At 53.6% G+C, this 19,389-nt stretch overlaps 1 protein-coding gene across 1 annotated transcript in view; it reads left to right on the forward strand.

Annotated features, from left to right (window-relative positions):
- Positions 1 to 747: 747 nt before the first annotated feature.
- TMCC2 (transmembrane and coiled-coil domain family 2) overlaps positions 748 to 19,389 on the forward strand; it is a 38,907-nt gene continuing 20,265 nt past the window's right edge. The window contains exons 1-2 of the mRNA XM_047705304.1: positions 748 to 1,517; positions 13,589 to 14,119. Of these exons, the coding sequence (XP_047561260.1) occupies positions 1,311 to 1,517; positions 13,589 to 14,119 (738 nt within the window). The 5' untranslated portion in view covers positions 748 to 1,310. The remainder of the gene's footprint in view (positions 1,518 to 13,588; positions 14,120 to 19,389) is intronic.

Here is a 19,389-nt window from a genome sequence, read left to right on the forward strand (position 1 = left end):
GGCTGAGATTCAGGGGAAAAGGAGGTTGCATTCTTTTTCTTCCTTTCCATATGTATCAACCTCCTGCTGTTAACACCCCTTCTGATTTAAAAGCCTTTTCATAGTTTGCATTATTATGTTAACTAATTCACTTTCTAATTTCTGAGCATAAAGCTAAAACTCCTATGAGATAGCTACTTAAAGTGGAAGGAGGGGTGAAGGGACAGAAGTGCAGCCCCTCCCTCCGCATTTGCAGCTCTGAATGTGGACATGGGTGTGTGCTGCAGACCACGCATCCTAGAGGGGATCAGTATCTCCCTCGCTGAAGGGCTCTACACACGTAATGTGCAAAGTTAGAGCAAAACGCACTGATGATAAACATTCCTATCTCGCCCCCTCCCTGCCAAATAGAACGAGTGGGTGGGGGAACTCCCAAGAGAGCCTTTTCTGGGAGGGTCCCTCCGGCTTCTGCCAAGACCGCGACTGGGGTGGCGCGCCGCCCCGCCTCTGCTCCGCAGCCCGCTCTCTGCAATGCCAAAACGCAGCAGCAGAGCCCTCCAGATCCCTCCTGGGGGACCGCGCGGTGCAACCAACCCCAAAAACGTGGCCGCGCGACGCCCCCTCAGCCCTCCGGGCTTCCCATTGGCCCGTTGCCGTTGTCACTCGCTCCTTGCCTCGCCTTCCCCCTCGCGGGCGGAGGCAGCGGGCGGGGTAGGTTGCGCGCTCACCGCTGGCTGGGGCCGCGGTCGCGGCTTTGCAGCAAGCGGCGCGGCGGGCGGGGAGCGGGGCGCGCGGCCGGGGAGGGGGCCGGGCGCGCTTCGGGCTGCGCGGCCGGCCCATGCGGGGCGGGGGCCGGCGGCGGGGCCGGAGGGGCGCAGCAGCCCGCGCCGAGGGCGGCCGCCGAAGACCTGCCCGGCCGGCTGCGCGGTGCCCTGCCTCGCCCAGCAGCCCGGAGGGATGCGCCGTGCCGCCCAGCTCCCCTCCGCCCTGCCCGCGCCCTGGAGCAGAAAGTTTGGGGGCTGTCTTCCTCCTCCCGCTCCAATGACTGCCCAAGGACTCCTGCCGCCCAGCCTCGACTGTGACCTGCCTCCGCTCCCCAGGTCGGAATGAACTATTCCAGGCTGTAACCAAGGCTCCGTGTCCTCGCCCCTCCCTCACCCTCCTTTTAAAAAGATTCATTTTTTAATTCAAGAAATTGTGACCCGCCGACTCCCTCTCCTCGTTGCTAATTGAGACCCCCGGGCCTCGTCTTCTGAGTGTAAGAGGGGGTGCGGTCTCCCCCAAGACGGCGCGCTGGAAGGAGAGAGTCCCCTTGCCGACCCACGGCCACCATGAAGAGGTGCAAATCGGACGAGCCGCAGCAACAGCCGGGCGAGGAGGATGGAGCTGGGCTGGAAGATGCCGCGGGCCCCCTGCCGGGCGCGGACCTCCGGCCTGGGGAGGCCGCGGGTGCTAACTCCGCAGGCGGGCCAACTTCAGACGCGGGCGCGGCCGCGACGCCCAACCCGGGGCCCCGAAGCAAGCCTCCTGATTTAAAGGTGAGCGCAGACCATCCCCCGGCAAGCCCAGCCAGCGACTTAGCTTTCCCCGCCCCACGCAGAAGTGCTTGCCCAGGATGAAAGTGATGGGGAAGCCAGGCAAAGGTCAGAGAGGATGTTCGGCCAGAACCCTGGGCTGGACGTCAGGTACCATTGGTGCCTCCGTCTTTCAGCTCCGTTTCAGGCCTCTGTGTTTGTTCCTCATTATTCAGCAGACGTTCTAGTGACTCACCCACCCGAGATGGTTTGAATATGTGTGTGAAGTGCTGTTCGCAGACAAAGGGCTGGAGAAATCCAAGATGCTAACTAAAAAGTTGACATCACTTTCCCTCCTGTAAGATGGCAGGGGAAGAAAATTGCAACGTGGGAGGCCGAGCAGAGGACCATCCCTTTCCTTTGCTGCATTAGTTTCCTCCTTTTGGGACCTTCGTGGATGAAGCTCAGTTTGTCCATCTGTGAAAGGGGAGTGTGGATTTCTTGCCGTTAGGTGGAGCCAGAGGTTAAGCTAGTGCTTGGAGATCCCTGCCTGCCGGCTGAACCAACCCCTAGGGTGGAGAACCGACAGGTGGCCAAGCGGTACTTGGGCTGGTTTGGGGCACACATGCTGAACCGGCAGTTAGAACCAGAATCCGGAAGAGCCGATCACATGCAGCTGGGAGCCCTTTATTTTCCTGGCCCGCGGTTGCCGAGACAATGATCGCGCTATGTTGAATATGTCTCTCTATTAATTAAAACGGCAGCGGGGATAAATAATGCACCTTTGCGGGAGCTGCTACAGGGATTGCAGGCTCAGGATTTGCGAGCCGGCTCACCACGGGGCTGAACGAGATGTCAGCCCAAGGAAGGAACTTAGATGCCTTGGAGATTGATGCCTCTGGGGAGATATTCTCCAGAGGGGGTACAAGGTCTGGGCTAGGGGAGCCAGAGGACTCCATTATGTTAAATAAAGCCTGTATCCTATGGCAGCAGCCACTAAAGAGCTTACCAGAATAAGCCAATGACATTCCTCGTTTGGCCTGAGCAGCTCAGAGTCAGGAAGTCCGAGCGCAGGTGAGTGGGCTCTTACCTGTGTGTGTTACCTGTCTGTGTGCCTCGGGGAGGGCTAGGAAGGGAGACAGCTCCTTGCGTGTACTTCCAAAAAACTGGTAGTTGTGGGAGCGTGACCTCTGGGGCTGCGGCTGCCCTTTTCAGAGGTTGGGGGCAAGCCTTATGTCCACAATCCTGCAGAGACTTGTGCTGTGAGTCAGGCCCAAGGAGTCCCTGGTGCCTGTCCCAGCTGTCGCCTGTGAGCCCACCCTGTGTGGTTCCTATTTTCAGTGAGATGATGAACAGAAATGGGTCCCCTTAATGTGGATGTGGAAAGGAGGGGAGCCGCCTTCTGCAGCCTTCGGCCTCCAGCCTCATTCTGGGCCCATCCAAGATAAGTCTGGCGAGTAAACCTTGATTCTATGGCCAGATGGGACCCTTGCCCTAAGTTGATGAGAAGCTGCCTTGGAAACTCCCCCAGTCTCCAGCTCAGGCCGGCAGTGCAAACTGCCAGCTCCATTCACTTTCCTTCGGTTGCCTACAGGAGCGAAGGTGGGCTGGTGGTGGTGTGGGGGCTGCGGTGTCTTTGTCTCTGGATAATGCTCCCTTAAGAAGCTCGTTCATCTCCACCCTCCTATATCATCTCTCTCTTTTCTTCATCTTTTCTTTTTCTTTTTTCTTTCTTTCTTTTTTTTTTTTTTTTTTTTTTTTTTGCGACACCTTCACTGTGGCTAGGCCAGACACAGCAGCAACTCCACACCTGATATTAACTGCTGAACTTCCCTGAAGCAGAATTGAGATTCCATGTGAGAACAGGAGCCTCACTCCCCTACCCGAAACATCTCACTGAGGTAGATCACAGCCATGTGGACCCAGGCACAAGGAGCAGAAAACAGAGCTGCTGCAGGCTTAGTGGGAGCGTGGGGGTGACAAGCAGAGCCTTTTCCTGTTTATCTCTGTCTGCTTTATCAAAACATGTTTACAAGGTAGGGACTTTAGAACCAGATAGGAACTTGGGGGCCCTCGGAATTTGATTTGCTGTGTGATCTCAGGCAAATCACTCAACTTTCCTGTACCCTTTTCTGGAAAAAAGGAATAAGGATATTGAAGTGTGTCCAAACTTGGTTTCCAGTGCTGGAAAAGTTGTTTTGGTGGCACAGTTTTCCGATGAGGGAAAAATTCCGTGACTGGCTCTAGCACGGGGTAGAAGCAGGCTTGTTTTGGATTTGCTGGTGGTACCGGAAAGGGGCAAGTTTCATTTTTTTGGTAACACCCCTTTGCCCTGTACCTGGGTTTGGCCTAGGAAGATCAGCAGCTCTGCTTTGGTTTTCATTTTAAACTTGAGAGGTAGGAACTTTGGGTCCTTTGGTCCCAGTTCTGTTTTCTTGTGACAACTCCAGGCATTGCGATCGATTAAATGCACTGGAGGAAATGATCTTGAGGAAGGGGCAAAAAAAAATCAGAGGCTTGGTCTGAACTACCTCCAATGGCAATTGGGGCGGGGGTGGGGGTTAGTCTTTGCCAAAGAGATCTGAATGCCCAAGCTAGTAGCAGCCACAGGTTCCAGGGGCGCCTTTGGCCTCTCTCCGCGGCCCTTCGGTGTTGTGGAGTGTATTACGCTGCACTGGAAATTTCTGCTACAGGGGTCAGGGGTCATGATTATGGGGTGGGAGGGCCAGTGAAAAGAAGGAAAAATAGTTACACGACAATCTTAAAGGAGCGATTATGTAATTGTTACTGGAAAATCACCTGAAAGGGGGCATTGCCTCACAGGAAGCTCATGGGGGTACTCGGGGACCTTCTTCGCTGCTCCACACACTTGAGGTGACACCCCCCTGCAACATGAAGCCGCAATCCAGAGTCCCACTGCCCAGCCCCTTGTGGCCTGGGAGTTCTGTTTCACCACTCGGGTTCATGTATTTGTTCTCATCATGGGCTGCTGCAAATTCTCTGCTAGTTGGGAGGACAGGCCAGGATAGCTGGTAACGGAGAGAGCTGGCGGACCCAAAGGACCCCGGAATTCTCCAGCGGGATAACCCAGCTCCGGCAGGAATGGGAGTGGGGAGGAGCTGAGGGAAAACTGCAGAAAGGGACGCGGAGTGCACATTCCTGTTAACAATACAGCATGTGATGGCTCTTGCTGAGGCCTGGGATGAGTGGCTGAGCGTAAGAGTCAGCTGGTTCTGTCCCTGAGTTCTAGAATTCTCAAGACAAGGAGGAAATCACCAGCGTCGACACCTCTCCCACCCCTTCTGCAGCCAGAGGAATCAAGCCCTTCCCAAAAGGAAGACTCTGGGTGTGCTGGCCAGAGTCCTTCCCCTGATGTTCTTTTCCCCTCACCAAAGCCGCTTTGAATAATTTCCCCAGGGATTTCTGGGCACTATTCATCATTTTCCCAGAGGAAAAAAAGGGGGTGCCCTGAGGTCCGTTACTACAGCCCTGGTTCGAAGTACTTTTGACTCAAGACTCCTGTGGGTCCCAGCTCATGTTCTCTCATTATCACGATGCCCCGACCTTCCTGCCTGTTCGCAGTGAAGATGAGAAAAAGCAAGGAGAAGCCGACTAGCTGGGGGGCACGTCCCAGCCAGAGGCCGTGTGGTTCTCCTCGCTGGCTCACCACCGCCTTTTCTGGCGAGCACAGGCGCATGAGTCCCTTGCGAATGGCCCGTGTTCCTTCAGCACTCCTGTAGACCCTGTCCTTGGGAAGGGTTCAGGAGTCAGCAGATGCTGAGCAACCTCCCTGGGAAAGGCGCTGTTCTAACTGTGATGTAGGGCATGTCCTAGAAAGTGTCTGAGAACATACATGTGCAGTTTACAGCAAAACAGATGCCCCATCTACCTACCACCCACGTCAAGAAAGAACATTGATATTCCCAAAAGCCCTGCTCGTTTTTCTATTGTTGTATTTGTTTAAGTTCTTTCTTTTTTTTTTTTAAGTAAGCTCTACACCCAACGTGGGGCTTGAATTCACGACCCCAAGTTCAAGAATTCCATGTTTTCCTGACTGAACCAGCCAGGTGCCCCTTATTTGTTTTTGTGTTTTGTGTTTTTTTTTTTTTTTTTTTTTTTTTTTGTGTGTTTTTTTTAAGGCAATGTGTCTTGATCCAACTGGCGGGTTTCCGTGTCTCCACTTCTTCAGTGGAGAAGACAAGCTGCTTCACGGGAACGTGGGTGGGATGAAGGTTTGTGTGTGCTCTAGGGGTCTAGTGGAGGGTTCTGGGGTTAGAGGGGACTCTATGTGATCTCCTAGTTCTGCTTTAAAGGCGATATGTTCAGGCTGGACGAGAGGCTGGGATGATTTCCTCAGGGAAGTAGGATTGCTGTAGACCTCGGATCAGGGGAAGGGGAAATCTGTTCTTTGGCAACAGGCAGTAAGTAGTTGGCCTTCCAGGTAAGCTCCCAGTCTACAGGACGAACTACTTGCCGGAAAATCATCCATCAGAGGACATGTACACTTAGGGGTGCTTTGAGCATCATTCGATGGAGTCAGAAACACATGGGGTTGATCAGAAGAGATGGGATGAGAGCAGGATTTTTTTTTTTTTTAAAGATTTTATTTATTTACTTGACAGAGAGATCACAAGTAGATGGAGAGGCAGGCAGAGGGAGAGAGAGAGAGAGAGGGAAGCAGGCTCCCCGCTGAGCAGAGAGCCCGATGCGGGACTCGATCCCAGGACCCTGAGATCATGACCCGAGCCAAAGGCAGTGGCTTAACCCACTGAGCCACCCAGGCGCCCAAGAGAGCAGGATATTTTTAAAAAAGATTTTATTTGTTTGAGAGAGAGAGAGCGCCCGTGCGCATGTGTGGGTGGAGGAGCAGAGGGAGAGGGACAGGCGGACTCTGTGCTGAGCAGGGGGCCTGACCCGGGGCTTGATCCCACGACCCTGAGATCATGACCTGAGCTGAAATTAAGAGTCGGAGACTTGACTGACTGAGCCACCCAGGTGTCCCTAGAGCAAGATATTAAAGAGAGAGTGGAATGTTAATGAGCAAATAAGAGAGGTGCTTCCTAAATGGATACAGTGGGACAGCACGTGCCAGGGGCTTTGTGGGTCCAGGGTCCTCTGTTGTCCCAGCCCTGTAAATAGTCAGGGATGGTGGAGGGGTGGCAGGAATGCTGAGGTCACCTGGTGTTTACCGCACCTGCAGCGAATGCGCCGAGGGCAGGGGGTCCTGAGGCCCGAGGCTGCTCCACTTCCACCCCCTCTGCCTTCAGTAATATTCGGAGCACCCTGTGTGTGGGCTCCGGGAGAATCAGTGACCGATGGCAAAGCATGTGGCAAAGGCAGCTCCCTGTTCCCCTGCCACATCTCGGGTTCTAGAAGAATTCGCAGCTGCCCTCGTGGTTCTCGTGGGAACTATCTTGCAGGCTCAGTATTTACAGATTGTGCTGCTTTTTTGTGTATCTAACGGTTCTTAGCAGCCAATCCCATGAACAGCCCTGTCTCCCTCTCCCTCAAAAATGAATTGAAACATCAGATAAGACCTGAATTTTGGGTGTAAGTTTAAAAAAAAAAAGTGTGAGTTTCAGGAGCTGGAGAAGAAAATTTCTCGGTGGTTCTGGAGGTTAGCTCACAATTCCTCTCTGTCTTCCTCTGTCCTCCGAGAAATGGCCTCTCCCTTTGAAATCCTCACAGACCAGGAGGGTGCGTTCTTAGAAGGAGGCCAGGACTGGACAAGGCCCACCTTGATCAACCCAGTACTGAAGCCTCTCTCTGTTAAGACGTTAGAACAAAGCAGTTGAGGGATGGCAGGTGTGTTTTGTGGTTGTGGGAGAAGAGCAAGATTTGACTTTTCCTCTCTCTCATTCTTTCTCTCTCAAATAAATAAATAAAATCTAAAAAAAAAGATAAGGCTTTGAACAGTAGCAGAAGGGATCTGGGTTAGACACGAGAGAAAGCTGCCCGTCTGAGCATTTTATAACTTTGCAAAAGGTTGTTGTCGAAGGATTAAGTCCTTTGTAAGAGGGTTTTGTAGGCTTGGATGGTTTCTGGTCAGAAAATATATTATGATGCAGCAATCGCCAGGTAATATTAGGGACACGAGGATACAGATGGCAGAGCTCGTGTCCTCCATTCGCTTATATGGAGGAGTCTGGCCATAAGCAGGTGGAAAGTCGGCTAACAGGTTTGAGGGAGCGCCGGGAGCCAGGTCATGGGCACGTGATTAATTGCAAGGGGAGCGGTGCAGATGATGAGCTCTCTGGAGCTCCGAGCTAGGCGGTGAGACGGTCGGGGATGGCTTCACGGAGGGGGCAGGCAGGGAGGCAGGGGGAGGACCACAAGAGGCACTCAGGTAACTCTTTAAATCTTCCGTGCTGGTATACGTTGAGTCAGTTCTGCCTAGAAACCCAGGGATGCGGCCACCTTCCCAGACTTGCCCTGGCACCAGGCAGAATTCTTAAAGCCATCAAGGAAGGAAGACTTAAAATAAAAATGGAGAATGGGGAAGTCCTGTGCCCCTGGATGGAGATCTGTTTTTTTTAAGTGTCAGCTGTGATGCTGGGGAAGAAATCAATGATTCGAAAATTCTTCCATCACTGTGTTTCTAACGGAAACCCCAAACAGGCCTGAACACTGGCAGCTCCTCGCTCTTCTCCGGCATCATCCTCGTGGGTGCCGGACCTGGGGTCAGGGTTCCTCTCCTGCCCCAGCCCCAGGCTCCCCACCCAGAGCAGCTTCAGGGCAATTGGAGACTTCCGCAATCCACTTTGTATCCCGAGAGTAGGACTCTGTGGGTTTTGACAGCGATTAGCTCTTTAATGCTGGCCCTGTTTCCATAGAGACCCTATAAATAGAGGAACGTTGGCGACCTAGGCTTGCTAAGGCTCACGGTGACCCAGTCACCCCACTGAACCCTCACAGCCGATGCTGTGGTGGGGCAGAGGGAGTTCCGAACCCAGGTGGGAGGAAGGGATGTGCAGTGAGCTGTCAGGTTGGGGTAATTAGCTATAGGTTAGCGTGGCTTGTTAAGAGCCTCGCAGCTTTTCTGGGAGTTAAGAACACAGGGACCTGTAGGAATCAGAAGCCGCTTTGGGCTATTTTTAACCACATGGTACCAAAGATGCTGTATCCCGAGGCATTTTACTTTTGGCCTCATGCAGCTGGGTTGGCAAATTTTGGAGCACACTTCCCCTTTGGTGGACCCACACCCAGGGAGGAGAACGGATGAAGCCTGGCTGTTTAGAGACCACAGCCTTCTCTGGAAGGATCTTGCAGAAATCAGCCAGTTCACCCTTTCTTCCTGGGAGACGCATGGCATCCCAAGGGCAGGGGGTCCTCGCTGCCCTGAAAAATAGTCCCAGAGGAGGGGACAGCAAATGCCCCAGCCTTCTCCTCTCCTGGCTTTGGCACCTGCCCTGGGAAGCCATCCTTTCTGGCTAACTCCCGGCTTCCAGGCAGCTCTGGGACAGTTCCGCCTTGTTCTGATACATCGGGCGAGCTCTGTTTATGTCTCACCCCTAACTCTGAAACATCTCAGCTCTCTTCTAATACATGGCTTCGTTTGGCCACCAAAATGGTTTCTGGCAGCTGGGGAAAAGCAAAAGTCAGCGTGGAAAAGCAAGTGACATTTAGTAGCTGGGACCTGTTAGTCAGAGCAGGTGGTGCTTTCTGCTGCGTTGGTGGCCAAGTTCCCTGAAGCTAGTCACCATGGTTTTCCTCATTTCCAAAACTTGCGGCTGGTTATGTGTATGTGCTGAGTTGTTGGGTTTGTTTTTGTTTTTTGTTTTTTGGGAGTTTTTTTTTTGAACACTTACCATGTTATGTCAAAAATCCTCAACCGTCTCCTCTCTGACACCTACCTGCAGAGCACCCCACCCCCAGCTCCCGTGTTGCTCAGCTTTCTGGCCTAGCACTTTTTAAGGGAAAACCCCTTCATTTGGAGCAACACCCCTGTCCTGTTATTCTTGGACTCCTTTTTTGGTCTTTCCCCTCTGCCTACTGTAGACTTTTTAGCAAGCTCCTCGGTGCCGCTGAGGCAAAAGTCCTGCGGTCATCTGACTGCTATCTCTGGCTTTCCTTCACCTGCAGAACAGATGGGGAAGGTGTGAACTGAAGGCCCATGGTTGTTAAAGCCCTTACCCACGTCCCACAATGTGACATGGGCAGATCGACCACCACAGTTGGGCAACCCATCGACCCTGGTCCAGGCATTTTGGGTTTGTTTTAAACCTGCCCGGGAGACTGTTCTGGGCTGCCTGTAAATACCGCCATCTGCTTTAGTCTTGGAATCGGTATGGGAGCCAACGAAGGTAAATTAGACTGGAGGTCGGAGGCTTGTCTGTGTATTTTGGAATGAGCAACTGCACGTGCTGAACCTCAGTTTTTTTATCTGCAAAACGGAGACGCTGACACTAGTTCCGTTCTCCCCTCCCAAGGTGAGGCTAGCCTCAGGTTAGAATGACTGTGTAAATTAGCGCTTTGCAAAATGCTGTGTGATTTTAAAATAAACTGACCAAGGATGTTAGGGTTCGAGGCAACAGGCAGACAGTGGTGGCTGCTGGCCACAGCACCTCTACTCGTGTCCCGGGGCCTAGAGGGGGAGGAGATGGCTCTGAGCTCTGGGACCTCTGGTGAAGTCTTTTGAGGGGAACCGAGCAGATCTAGAAGATGGGCCACGGAGTTGGAGAAGCTAGGTCAGAAGTGGTCGGGAGAGGATAAAGAGACCTGGAACAGAATGCTAGAAGGACAATGTGGAATATGCAATGGGACTGTTTGGCAGGAGCGGCTGGGCCAGTGCCAGAGCCAGCTGGCCCCATCCATGAGGCCTGGAGGGCGGTCTGGTATCAGCTTGGGCCTGGGGACAAAGGAGGGTCCTGGCTGTCCCCGCTCTGGAGGCCATAGGATCTGGCCATTTCCAAGTCGATGGCAGAGTGTGCTACCCAGTCCGTCTGCCCTGCACATGTCGGCTCTGCCCAAAGCAGGTGCCTCCTGGCCCTGCCTCAGGCTGGCCATGCAGGGATGGTTCCTCCCACTGGGGAGCCTGGTCGCCAAGGCTGCCCCAGCATTCAGTTCTTTTTTTTTTTTTTTTTTTTAAAGATTTTATTTATTTATTAGAGAGAGAGAGAGCGCGCGAGCATAGGCAGACAGAGTGGCAGGCAGAGTGGCAGGCAGAGGCAGAGGGCGAAGCAGGCTCCCTGCCGAGCAAGGAGCCCGGTGTGGGACTTGATCCCAGGTCACCGGGATCATGACCTGAGCCGAAGGCAGCTGCTTAACCAACTGAGCCACCCAGGCGTCCCCCAGCATTCAGTTCTTGAGGAGGAATGGCGGTAGCCTTCATTTCCTCATCGAAAAATGGAAATGTTGCCGCTGTTGCGTTTATTAGTGTCTGGGAAAAATCAAGTAAGATAATGGAGCAGGAAAAAAAAGGAAGTCATTGAAAACTATAAACTGTGAGTCCATGGTGCGTGGCACTGAGGTGACCCATCTGGTCTGTGGAATGGGTGATGGAAGGGCCCTGCCTACTTTGGGGATGGTTGGGAGACTCTGAAGAGGTCAAAAATGGAAATCCTAAACTCCACGAACAATCCAGAGGTGTAAAGAAACAGTAGGAGCTGGGTCAGCTCGTTCAGATCTAAATGTGGGTTTTCCCCCCTGGTTTCTGCATGGTCTAAGGTTTTCTGCTCTGTTTGTTTCTAGAAAAAAAGAAAATTCAGTCCATGTAACTCTTTGAGCTGGTTTTTTTTTTTTTTTTAAGATTTTATTTATTTATTTAAAAGAGAGCACCAGTGGAGGGGCGGGGTGGTAGAGGGAGAGGGAGAAGCAGGCTCCCCACTGAGCAGGGAGCTCGGGACTCGATCCTAGGACCTTGGGATCATGACCTGAGCTGAAGGCAGACACTTCACCGACTGAGCCACCCAGTAGCCTCATCTCTTTGAACTGTTTTTTAAAAATGAGTTTGTTTCATGAGGTTATGGGTTGTTCCTCACAGACGAAGACTTGCTATGGCTCCCTGAGCCCCAGATGACCAGGTTCTGAGTTTCCCTCTTAGGAGCTACAGTGTGTGGGTTCTCCTCTGGTCTTGCACATCCCAATCCCCCCTTTATCTCTGCCTGGGGCTTGGCCTGGCCAAATCAGCCAGCCCCCTGGCAGACACTGTCTGGAATTAGACCCCATGCTGTCTCGCCCCGGCCTGAGCTATGCAGCCTGGGGGAGCAGCAGAGCGGAGAGGGAGGGCCAGGGCCGGAGCAGTCTGGGATCCTCGGCCTAAGTAGTTTGTGCCAATCTGAGGGAAAAGACACTCATTTAGAAACCACATTCTTTTTTTTTTTTTTTAAGATTTTATTTATTTATTTGACATAGAGAGAGAAGCAAGAGCGAGCACAGGCAGACAGAGTGGCAGGTAGAGGCAGAGGGAGAAGCAGGCTCCCTGGTGAGCAAGGAGCCGGATGTGGGACTCGATCCCAGGACGCTGGGATCATGACCTGAGCCGAAGGCAACCGCTTAACCAACTGAGCCACCCAGGTGTCCCTAGAAACCACATTCTAAAGGAGTGGTCACATTCCTGACTGCGTTACAAGACATGCCCATAGAAGGGAAGTTTATTATTATTTTTTATGTTTACCAGTTTATTATAAAAGGTATTATAAAGGATACAGATGACTAGCCAGATGGAGAGGTACCAGGGATGGAGTATGGAAGGGTCCTGAGGGCAGGAGCTTCTGTCCTGGTGGAACTAGGGTGCACCACCCTCCCCTTAAGTGGATGTGTTCACCAACCTGGAAGCTCCAGTAAAGGTTATTTTATTGCCAACTATATCAGAAATGAGACTCTATCCGTGGATCATGTGGTTCTTGATCTCTGGGCTGTGAGTTCAAGCCCCACACTGGGTCTAGAGATTATTTAAGTTAATACAGGATTTTAAAAAGAAGAATTAGGGGTGCCTGGGTGGCTCAGTGGGTTAAAGCCTCTGCCTTTGGCTCAGGTCATGATCCCGGGGTCCTGGGATGGAGCCCCACATGGGACTCTCTGCTCAGCGGGGAGCCTGCTTCCCCCTCCCCCGCCTGCCTCTCTGTCTACTTGTGATCTCTATCTGTCAAATAAATAAATAAAATCTTTAAAAAAAATTAAAAGAGGAATTAGATTGGCTACAAATAACAGAAAATCGTGCTAGAGTTCCATAGACAAAGATAGGTTTATTGCTTTCATGCAGCCAGAATCACAGGGTAGGCATTCACAACTGCTCTGGTGTTACCATGGGGCCGTCACGTTCCCAAGCCAGTCGTTCATGGCTCTCCTGTGTACGTGCAGCCCTGCATCATCATGCTGGTCATCTCGTGTTTGCAAAATGGCTGCTGCAGGTCCAGATATTACGTCTACATTCCAGGTGGGAAGAAGTAAGAAGGGTAAGGATCTTTATCAGGAAGGCGAGTGTTGCTAGAAACTCTCACCTGGTTTTCCATTGGCTAAAGCTGTCATGTGGCTACTCCTAGCTGTAAGGGCGTGTGATGGAGGAAGAATTTTCAGCAAAGTGCGCTAAGGCCAGGCAGTTTGGTTGGTAAGAAAGGAAACAGATATGCAGTAAGCACTTAGCAGAGTCCACCGCAATAGTATGGTCCTGATTTTCCCAGGGAATGCTGGGACGAGGCCTCTCTAGAAATGGTGTCCTGGTGGTCTGATAGAGACAGGGCGACTTGAAGGAGAACCTAACTTAGAGGGAGGGAGGTACCAGAGGATGCGGGTGGGGGATCAATCCAGAGAGAGGCAACCCCGGAAGCCAGGTGCTACTGGTGTGTGCCACCGAGCCGAGGACTAGCCACAGGATATCATGCCTAGTCACTCTGAACCATGTATTGGTTGGGAATGTCCTGTGGGGGGTTGTGGGGGGTGCGTTTGGCACTAAAAGAGGACCGGGTCAGGGTTTACCACCTTCCTGCAAGGTGCCCTTTTAGACCCTTTGCAAGGATCTTCCAGATTCAGACAAATGTTGTAGGTCCACTGGTCTCCCAAGAACAGACCCCACCCCCGACCCTAGCTCTGTCCTCACCCACTGGGCATTTCCAGAGCTTTCCACTTACCACGGTTCTTCATCTCTCCCCCTTAAGAAAATCCAGCAGCTCTCGGAGGGCTCCATGTTTGGCCACGGCCTGAAACACCTGTTCCACAGCCGGCGCCGGTCCCGGGAGAGGGAGCACCAGACGTCTCAGGATTCCCAGCAGCAGCAGCAGGGCACGTCGGACCATGAGTCCCCGGATGAGAAGGAGCGCTCCCCGGAGATGCACCGCGTCTCCTACGCCATGTCCCTGCATGACCTGCCCGCGCGGCCCACCGCCTTCAACCGCGTGCTGCAGCAGATCCGCTCCCGGCCCTCGATCAAGCGGGGCGCCAGCCTGCACAGCAGCGGCGGGGGTGGCGGCGGGGGTGGCAGCCGGCGCACCAAGAGCAGCTCCCTGGAGCCCCAGCGCGGCAGCCCCCACCTGCTGCGCAAGGCCCCCCAGGACAGCAGCCTGGCCGCCATCCTGCACCAGCACCAGGGCCGCCCCCGCTCCTCCTCCACCACCGACACGGCCCTGCTGCTGGCTGACGGAGGCAACGTGTACCTCCTGGCCGAGGAGGCCGAGGGCAGTGGTGACAAGGTGAGGTGGGTCAGGGGGAGGGCGCTGAGCTGGGGGGCCCCGCCTGGCTGGTACCCAAACCTTGCTGCCCTCAGACCTCTCTGCTCTGATGCAGGAGTCAGAGGTAGGACTGAGCCCAAAGCCAGAGATGATCCCCAAATGGCCCATTTCTGTTTCCACATTTTTCAAAAATTATAATTTGCTACTGCTGATATTAATTCTGGCTTATTTACCTTAAACATGCTATGGGGAAGCGGTAGGTACAGTTGGTTAAGAGCACAGATCAGCACCAGCCCTGGCTCGGCCACTTGCTAGCTGCGCTAGTCACTTAACCTCTGTGTACCTCAGTTTCCCCAGTCGAACGTGAGGCTGATAACAGTAGAGTTGCTGTAGGATTGCATGGGTTCATATTTGTATAAATACTTGGCATGAAGCCCGGCACAGTATCATTTTTATTATTATTACCAACCAAAGAAGATAGGAGGGGAATCCATGAAGGGTTGTTTGGTAAGGAGAACATCTAGTTTGACGCTTCCCGAATTTCTGTCTTCGTTCCTTTATTCACATGACAAGTACCTACTGAACAGTTGTTAAGTGCTGTAACGGTGAACGAGATGAAGGTGCTGTGTTCACGTAACTTTCTGAGCAAGGGGAGGGAGATGGGTGGATGGACAGAATCAGGTGATAAGATTGTGGTAGAGGCTATGGAGGCTTTGGGGGGTTCAGGGGGAGGGGAGAGCCATTGGCAAAGGCTTCTGGAGGAAGCCATTGAGTTGAATCTTGAAGGAGTATAATTTAGCCCGGAAAGAACGAGGGGGAGGGGAAGGGGGGTACAGCATGCACAGAAACCGGCTAGTGGTGCAGAGGGCTCTAGGCTCCACTGTGGTCGGAGCGTTCAGCTCCGTCAGGGGCTGACAGGTAGGCAGAGCCCGGATCACAAGGGCAGTGTGAAACCATCCATGGGTGTTAGGCAGGAAACCGGGGAGAGGCGGTCTCTCTGGACCTCAGTGTTGGACTGGGAAGTTAGACTGGGAAGGGGACAGGCGTGGAGTCAAGGAAACTGTTTTTGGAGCTACTAGAGGAGTCGAGGCTGAAGTTAGGATGGAAAGGAGACAAATTCAGAAGGCATTTAGAAGTTTGAATCAATAGAGTGAGAAAATAGGAAGAAGAAGGAAAGGAAAGAGAAGAGGATGATTCCAGGGTTTCTGACTTACCAGCTTGAGGGAGGGGACGTCCTCCAGTTGAGGAAACATGGGAGTAGGAATAGGTTTTGAAGGCAAGTCATGAGTTCATTTTTGGGCATGTGAGTTATAGGTGCCCTTTGGAGCCGTCCAACTAAAGAACTCCAGCTGGTAGTCAGGTTCATGGGGGAGAGGTCTGGGCTTGGGCTGGCACTCTGGGAGTCAGCACCGAGCTTGAACTCACGGCATGTGTTGAATGAGCGGGAGGCCAAGGACAGATCCGACATACAAAGGACAGAGCAGCCAGACATGTAGGCGTCATCCTGGAGAGACATGATGCCGAAGCCAAAGGAGAAAGGAGTTTACAGGAGGAGGGAAGTACTCAATAGGGTGAAATGTAGCAGGAGGGACAGGTCACATCAGGGTTCAGAAATGTACACAGGCAGTCGTAAGCAGCGGGGTCATTGGTAACCAGCAAGAAACCTGTTTCAGTGGGTCGAGGAGATGGTGGCAGTGGGGGCAGCTCGTGTCGCTCCTCTGGGAGAAAGGATGGTAGACACAGGATTGAGGCACTTTGGGTTTTGTTGGTTTTTAATTTTTTTAATTTTTTATTTTTCTTTATTTTTATTTTTTTTTAAAGATTTTATTTATTTATTTGACAGAGAGAGATCCCAAGTAGGCAAAGAGGCAGGCAGAGAGAGAGGAGGAAGCAGGCTCCCTGCTGAGCAGAGAGCCCGATGCAGGTCGATCCCAGGACCCTGGGATCATGACCTGAGCCGAAGGCAGAGGCTTTAACCCACTGAGCCACCCAGGCGCCCCTGTTGGTTTTTTAAAGATGGGTGGGGAGAGTTGTGGATCACCAAGGGCCTTGCCAGCAAGGTAAAAGGACTTCTGACTTTTTTCCCCAAGTGAGATGGGAAGTCATTAAAAGGTTTTTGCGCAGATAACATGACACCTTTTAAGAAGATTGCTGTGGGGGTGCCTTGGTTGGCTCAGTTGGTTAGGTGGCTCCCTTTGGCTCAGGTCATGATCCTGGGATCAAACCCTGTGTTGGGCTCCCTGCTCAGTGGGGAACCTGCTTCTTCTCCCTCTGCTGCTCCCCCTGCTTAGTGAAGCTAGTGAAACCCTCCCCCCCCCCACCCCAGGCATGAGCTGGCTGCGGCTTGCAGCTGGGTGGGTGTGGTAGAGGTGGGGAGAAGGGGCTGGATCCTGGATTTGCTTCTGAGCTCAAGCTCCATCCATCTCTGATGGACACAGAGCTTGGCAGAAAGGAAGCAGGCAAAGACGGCACACGGGTTTTTGGCCTGGCAGCTGGGAAGAAGAAATTGCCATTGATTGAGTTGGGAAAACAGGCAAATGGAACGTATATCTGGCGGGGGCCGTGGGGGCAGAAATCGGAGCGAGGGTTTGGACGGGTTGTGTTTGAGATGGCCTCCGACATCCACGTGGAAATGCCAAAGAGGCCGTCCGGTGTGTGAGTGTGGAGTCTTGGGGAGAGACCCAGGCTGGAGGCATGCATTTGGGAATCGTTCGTGTATAGACAGGATTTAAAACGATGGCACTGGACCATTTGCAGGCATCGTTCCAGCTGTGGAGAGTGTGTTCCAAGAGCGAGCTCTGCGTGTCGGCTGAAAGGCCTTGTGCAGTGGGGACCCGGAGGGGCCCGGCGGAGCGAACGGAGTTAGGAGCTTGCAGTGAGCAGCCGGGCCCGCCTCTCCGTGCTGTGTCAGTGAAAGCCCTTCACAGAGCAGATTAGAGCAATCCCGGCCGGCGAGGGTCCCTGGGACCACAGCTGCCTTCTGAGGAGGGAGAATGTGAACCTGGTTATTCTCCCGCTGCCTGAGCAGACGGAGCGGGTGGGCGGCCCCATCAGAAGCTGGTGGTGAAGGCTTGTCGGTATTTGCTCACTAGGGGTGCAGGGGGCTTGGAGGCAGGTGCGTCCGCTGCGGAGCTTCTCCCCAGGCTTTTGCCTGTGGCTGCTGCTTGGGCTTTACACTGCCCCCGAGACGGCCGGGCTTCTCTTCTTGCGGAAGACTGGGGCTGGACACTGTTGGGCGAGCTGCCGGGAAGGACGGTTCTCTGGGTTCAGCGTGGTCACGGGGGAGGAAATGGTTCCTGGGGCTGTCTTCTATCCGTATTTAGAACTTAACAGCTTTCCCAAACTCTGCTGTGTTATTGCCTGCTTGATGATATCCCTGTGAAGCTGGCAGGGCGGGCACTGGCTCCGTTTTCCAGCTGAAGAGTTGGCCCTAGAGGCATCAGGACACTGCTCGCCTGAGGACACGCGGCCCCTTCCCGGCAGAGAGGAGACTGGATCCCACATTCTAGAACATTTGCCAGGTCGGACAGACGTGAAGTCATTACAAGCGCTAAGGGCCGTTTTATGCGGTATCCACAGGGTGCAGGTTCACCACGGCTCAAGCAGGCGACATTATGGCTTCGTTGCCATTCCCCCTTCTGTGACCCAGCTTTCCTGCCCTGTAACTGTCCCACCAGGGATACGCGAGGCCCTGGGGGGCTCCTGAGGAGGAAAGGGGTCCTCTAGCCATCAGGAAAGCCTCCATCAGCTGACTCCCCCAGACCCAGAGGCCATTGGTCGGGGTGAGATGTGCTGCTGGTTCCGCCCCAGTCTCTGGGCATGAATAGAAGGTATTCTTCTCTCTAGTAAACACAGCTCCCCACATGCTCTCTGCAAGCTCGCTGGTGATTACTAGCATCTATTTTTAATTCATAAGCCTCCCCCACTACCCACACCCCTTGCCATTGTTTGGAACTCCCCAGCTGGCTTTCCGACCAGCGCGGCCCTGGCGGGGGTTGAGTTACTGGAACAGCCCAGGGGCAGCTCTGGCTCCTCAGCTGTCATGGGGAGGCTCGCCCAGCCCCCACCCAAAGAGAGCTGGGAGGCCCCGAGGACAGCAGGGGTGCAGCAGGGGGACAAGACAGGAGCTCAGAGTCCTGGGAAACCACTCAGCCTTGGTGACCTCATCGGGCTGTTGTTGTTCCCTCCAGATCCAGTGAGCTGTTTTTGACATCGTGCCTTAAATGATTTCCCCTTAAAAGCAAAAACAAATGCCCATCCTTGCCCCAGACCCTGCTTCCTACCCTTTTTGGAGCCACGAGCAGGATAGCTTCTCTCTCTGCCTGATGGCTGGAAAGCAGAAAAAAATTGTCACCCCTTGTTGGAGCACTGGCAGGTACAGAGAGAATGCAGGTGACATCTGGGTTCTTTGTCTGTGCATAGTGCCGCCTTAACCTCTGGGATTCCTGGGCCCCCAGGCCTCGGCAGGAAAGACTGGGTGCAGGTGCCATGGAGTTGAGCCGCCCGGATCCCTGGGAGATGAGTTCGCTCGCTCTCCCTCCCTCCCTCCCTCTCTCTCTGTCTCTTTTTGCTGAGCAGCAGTTCCTAGAAAATGTGTACTCTCAGAGAAACCTAGTAACTCTTCCTGTCCCGCCTTCATTTCCTGCTCCCAGCCTTTCAGGGAGTGGATTAGCCCCTGCCGGGGGTCAGAGGCTTCTATTCCCTTTTCCTCGTTTCTTCCGCATCTGGTTTGGTCACTGCTTCCCTCTTGGCCTTAATCAAAACGTTCCCCCAGCTGTTGCCATGCGTCCCATACCCCTTCTGGGCTTCTGTAAGGTGCTCGGGGCCAGAGGGTCTCAGGAGAGGGAGAGTGTCGGAACCTGGGTTTATGGCCAACACTGCCCGGTGGGCCCCCAGCCTTGCTCTGGCTGCCCGTCCGTCCCCTTCTGGGTGGTGTGGTTGGTGCACTCTGAGGACAAGGAGGGGTATGAGGCGGGAGCCTGGAGCCCACACAGGGAGTCTGGATAGCCTTAGGAGACCAGTGTGGAGCCTTTTGGTGACAGGCCTGCTGCCTCTGCTGAGCCAGGAGGGGAGGGCTGGGGGAGGCAGGTCCACACGGTGAAGTGCAGAGAGCGGAGGGATCATGTCATGACTGGATACTTCCTGTGGCCTCGGGGAGGTCTTATCTCCAGGCTCCAGGCTGGGCAACCAGTGGTGTTCAGCTCATCACCTGAACCAGAGCACACTCTGGACATCCTGTTCCTCAGTAGACTCCACCAGACTTACTCGACAATAAGATTTCTTCTCCGCCC

The sequence above is a fragment of the Lutra lutra genome, chromosome 15 (genome assembly GCF_902655055.1).
Source record: "Lutra lutra chromosome 15, mLutLut1.2, whole genome shotgun sequence".
NCBI classification, from domain to species: Eukaryota; Metazoa; Chordata; class Mammalia; order Carnivora; family Mustelidae; genus Lutra; species Lutra lutra.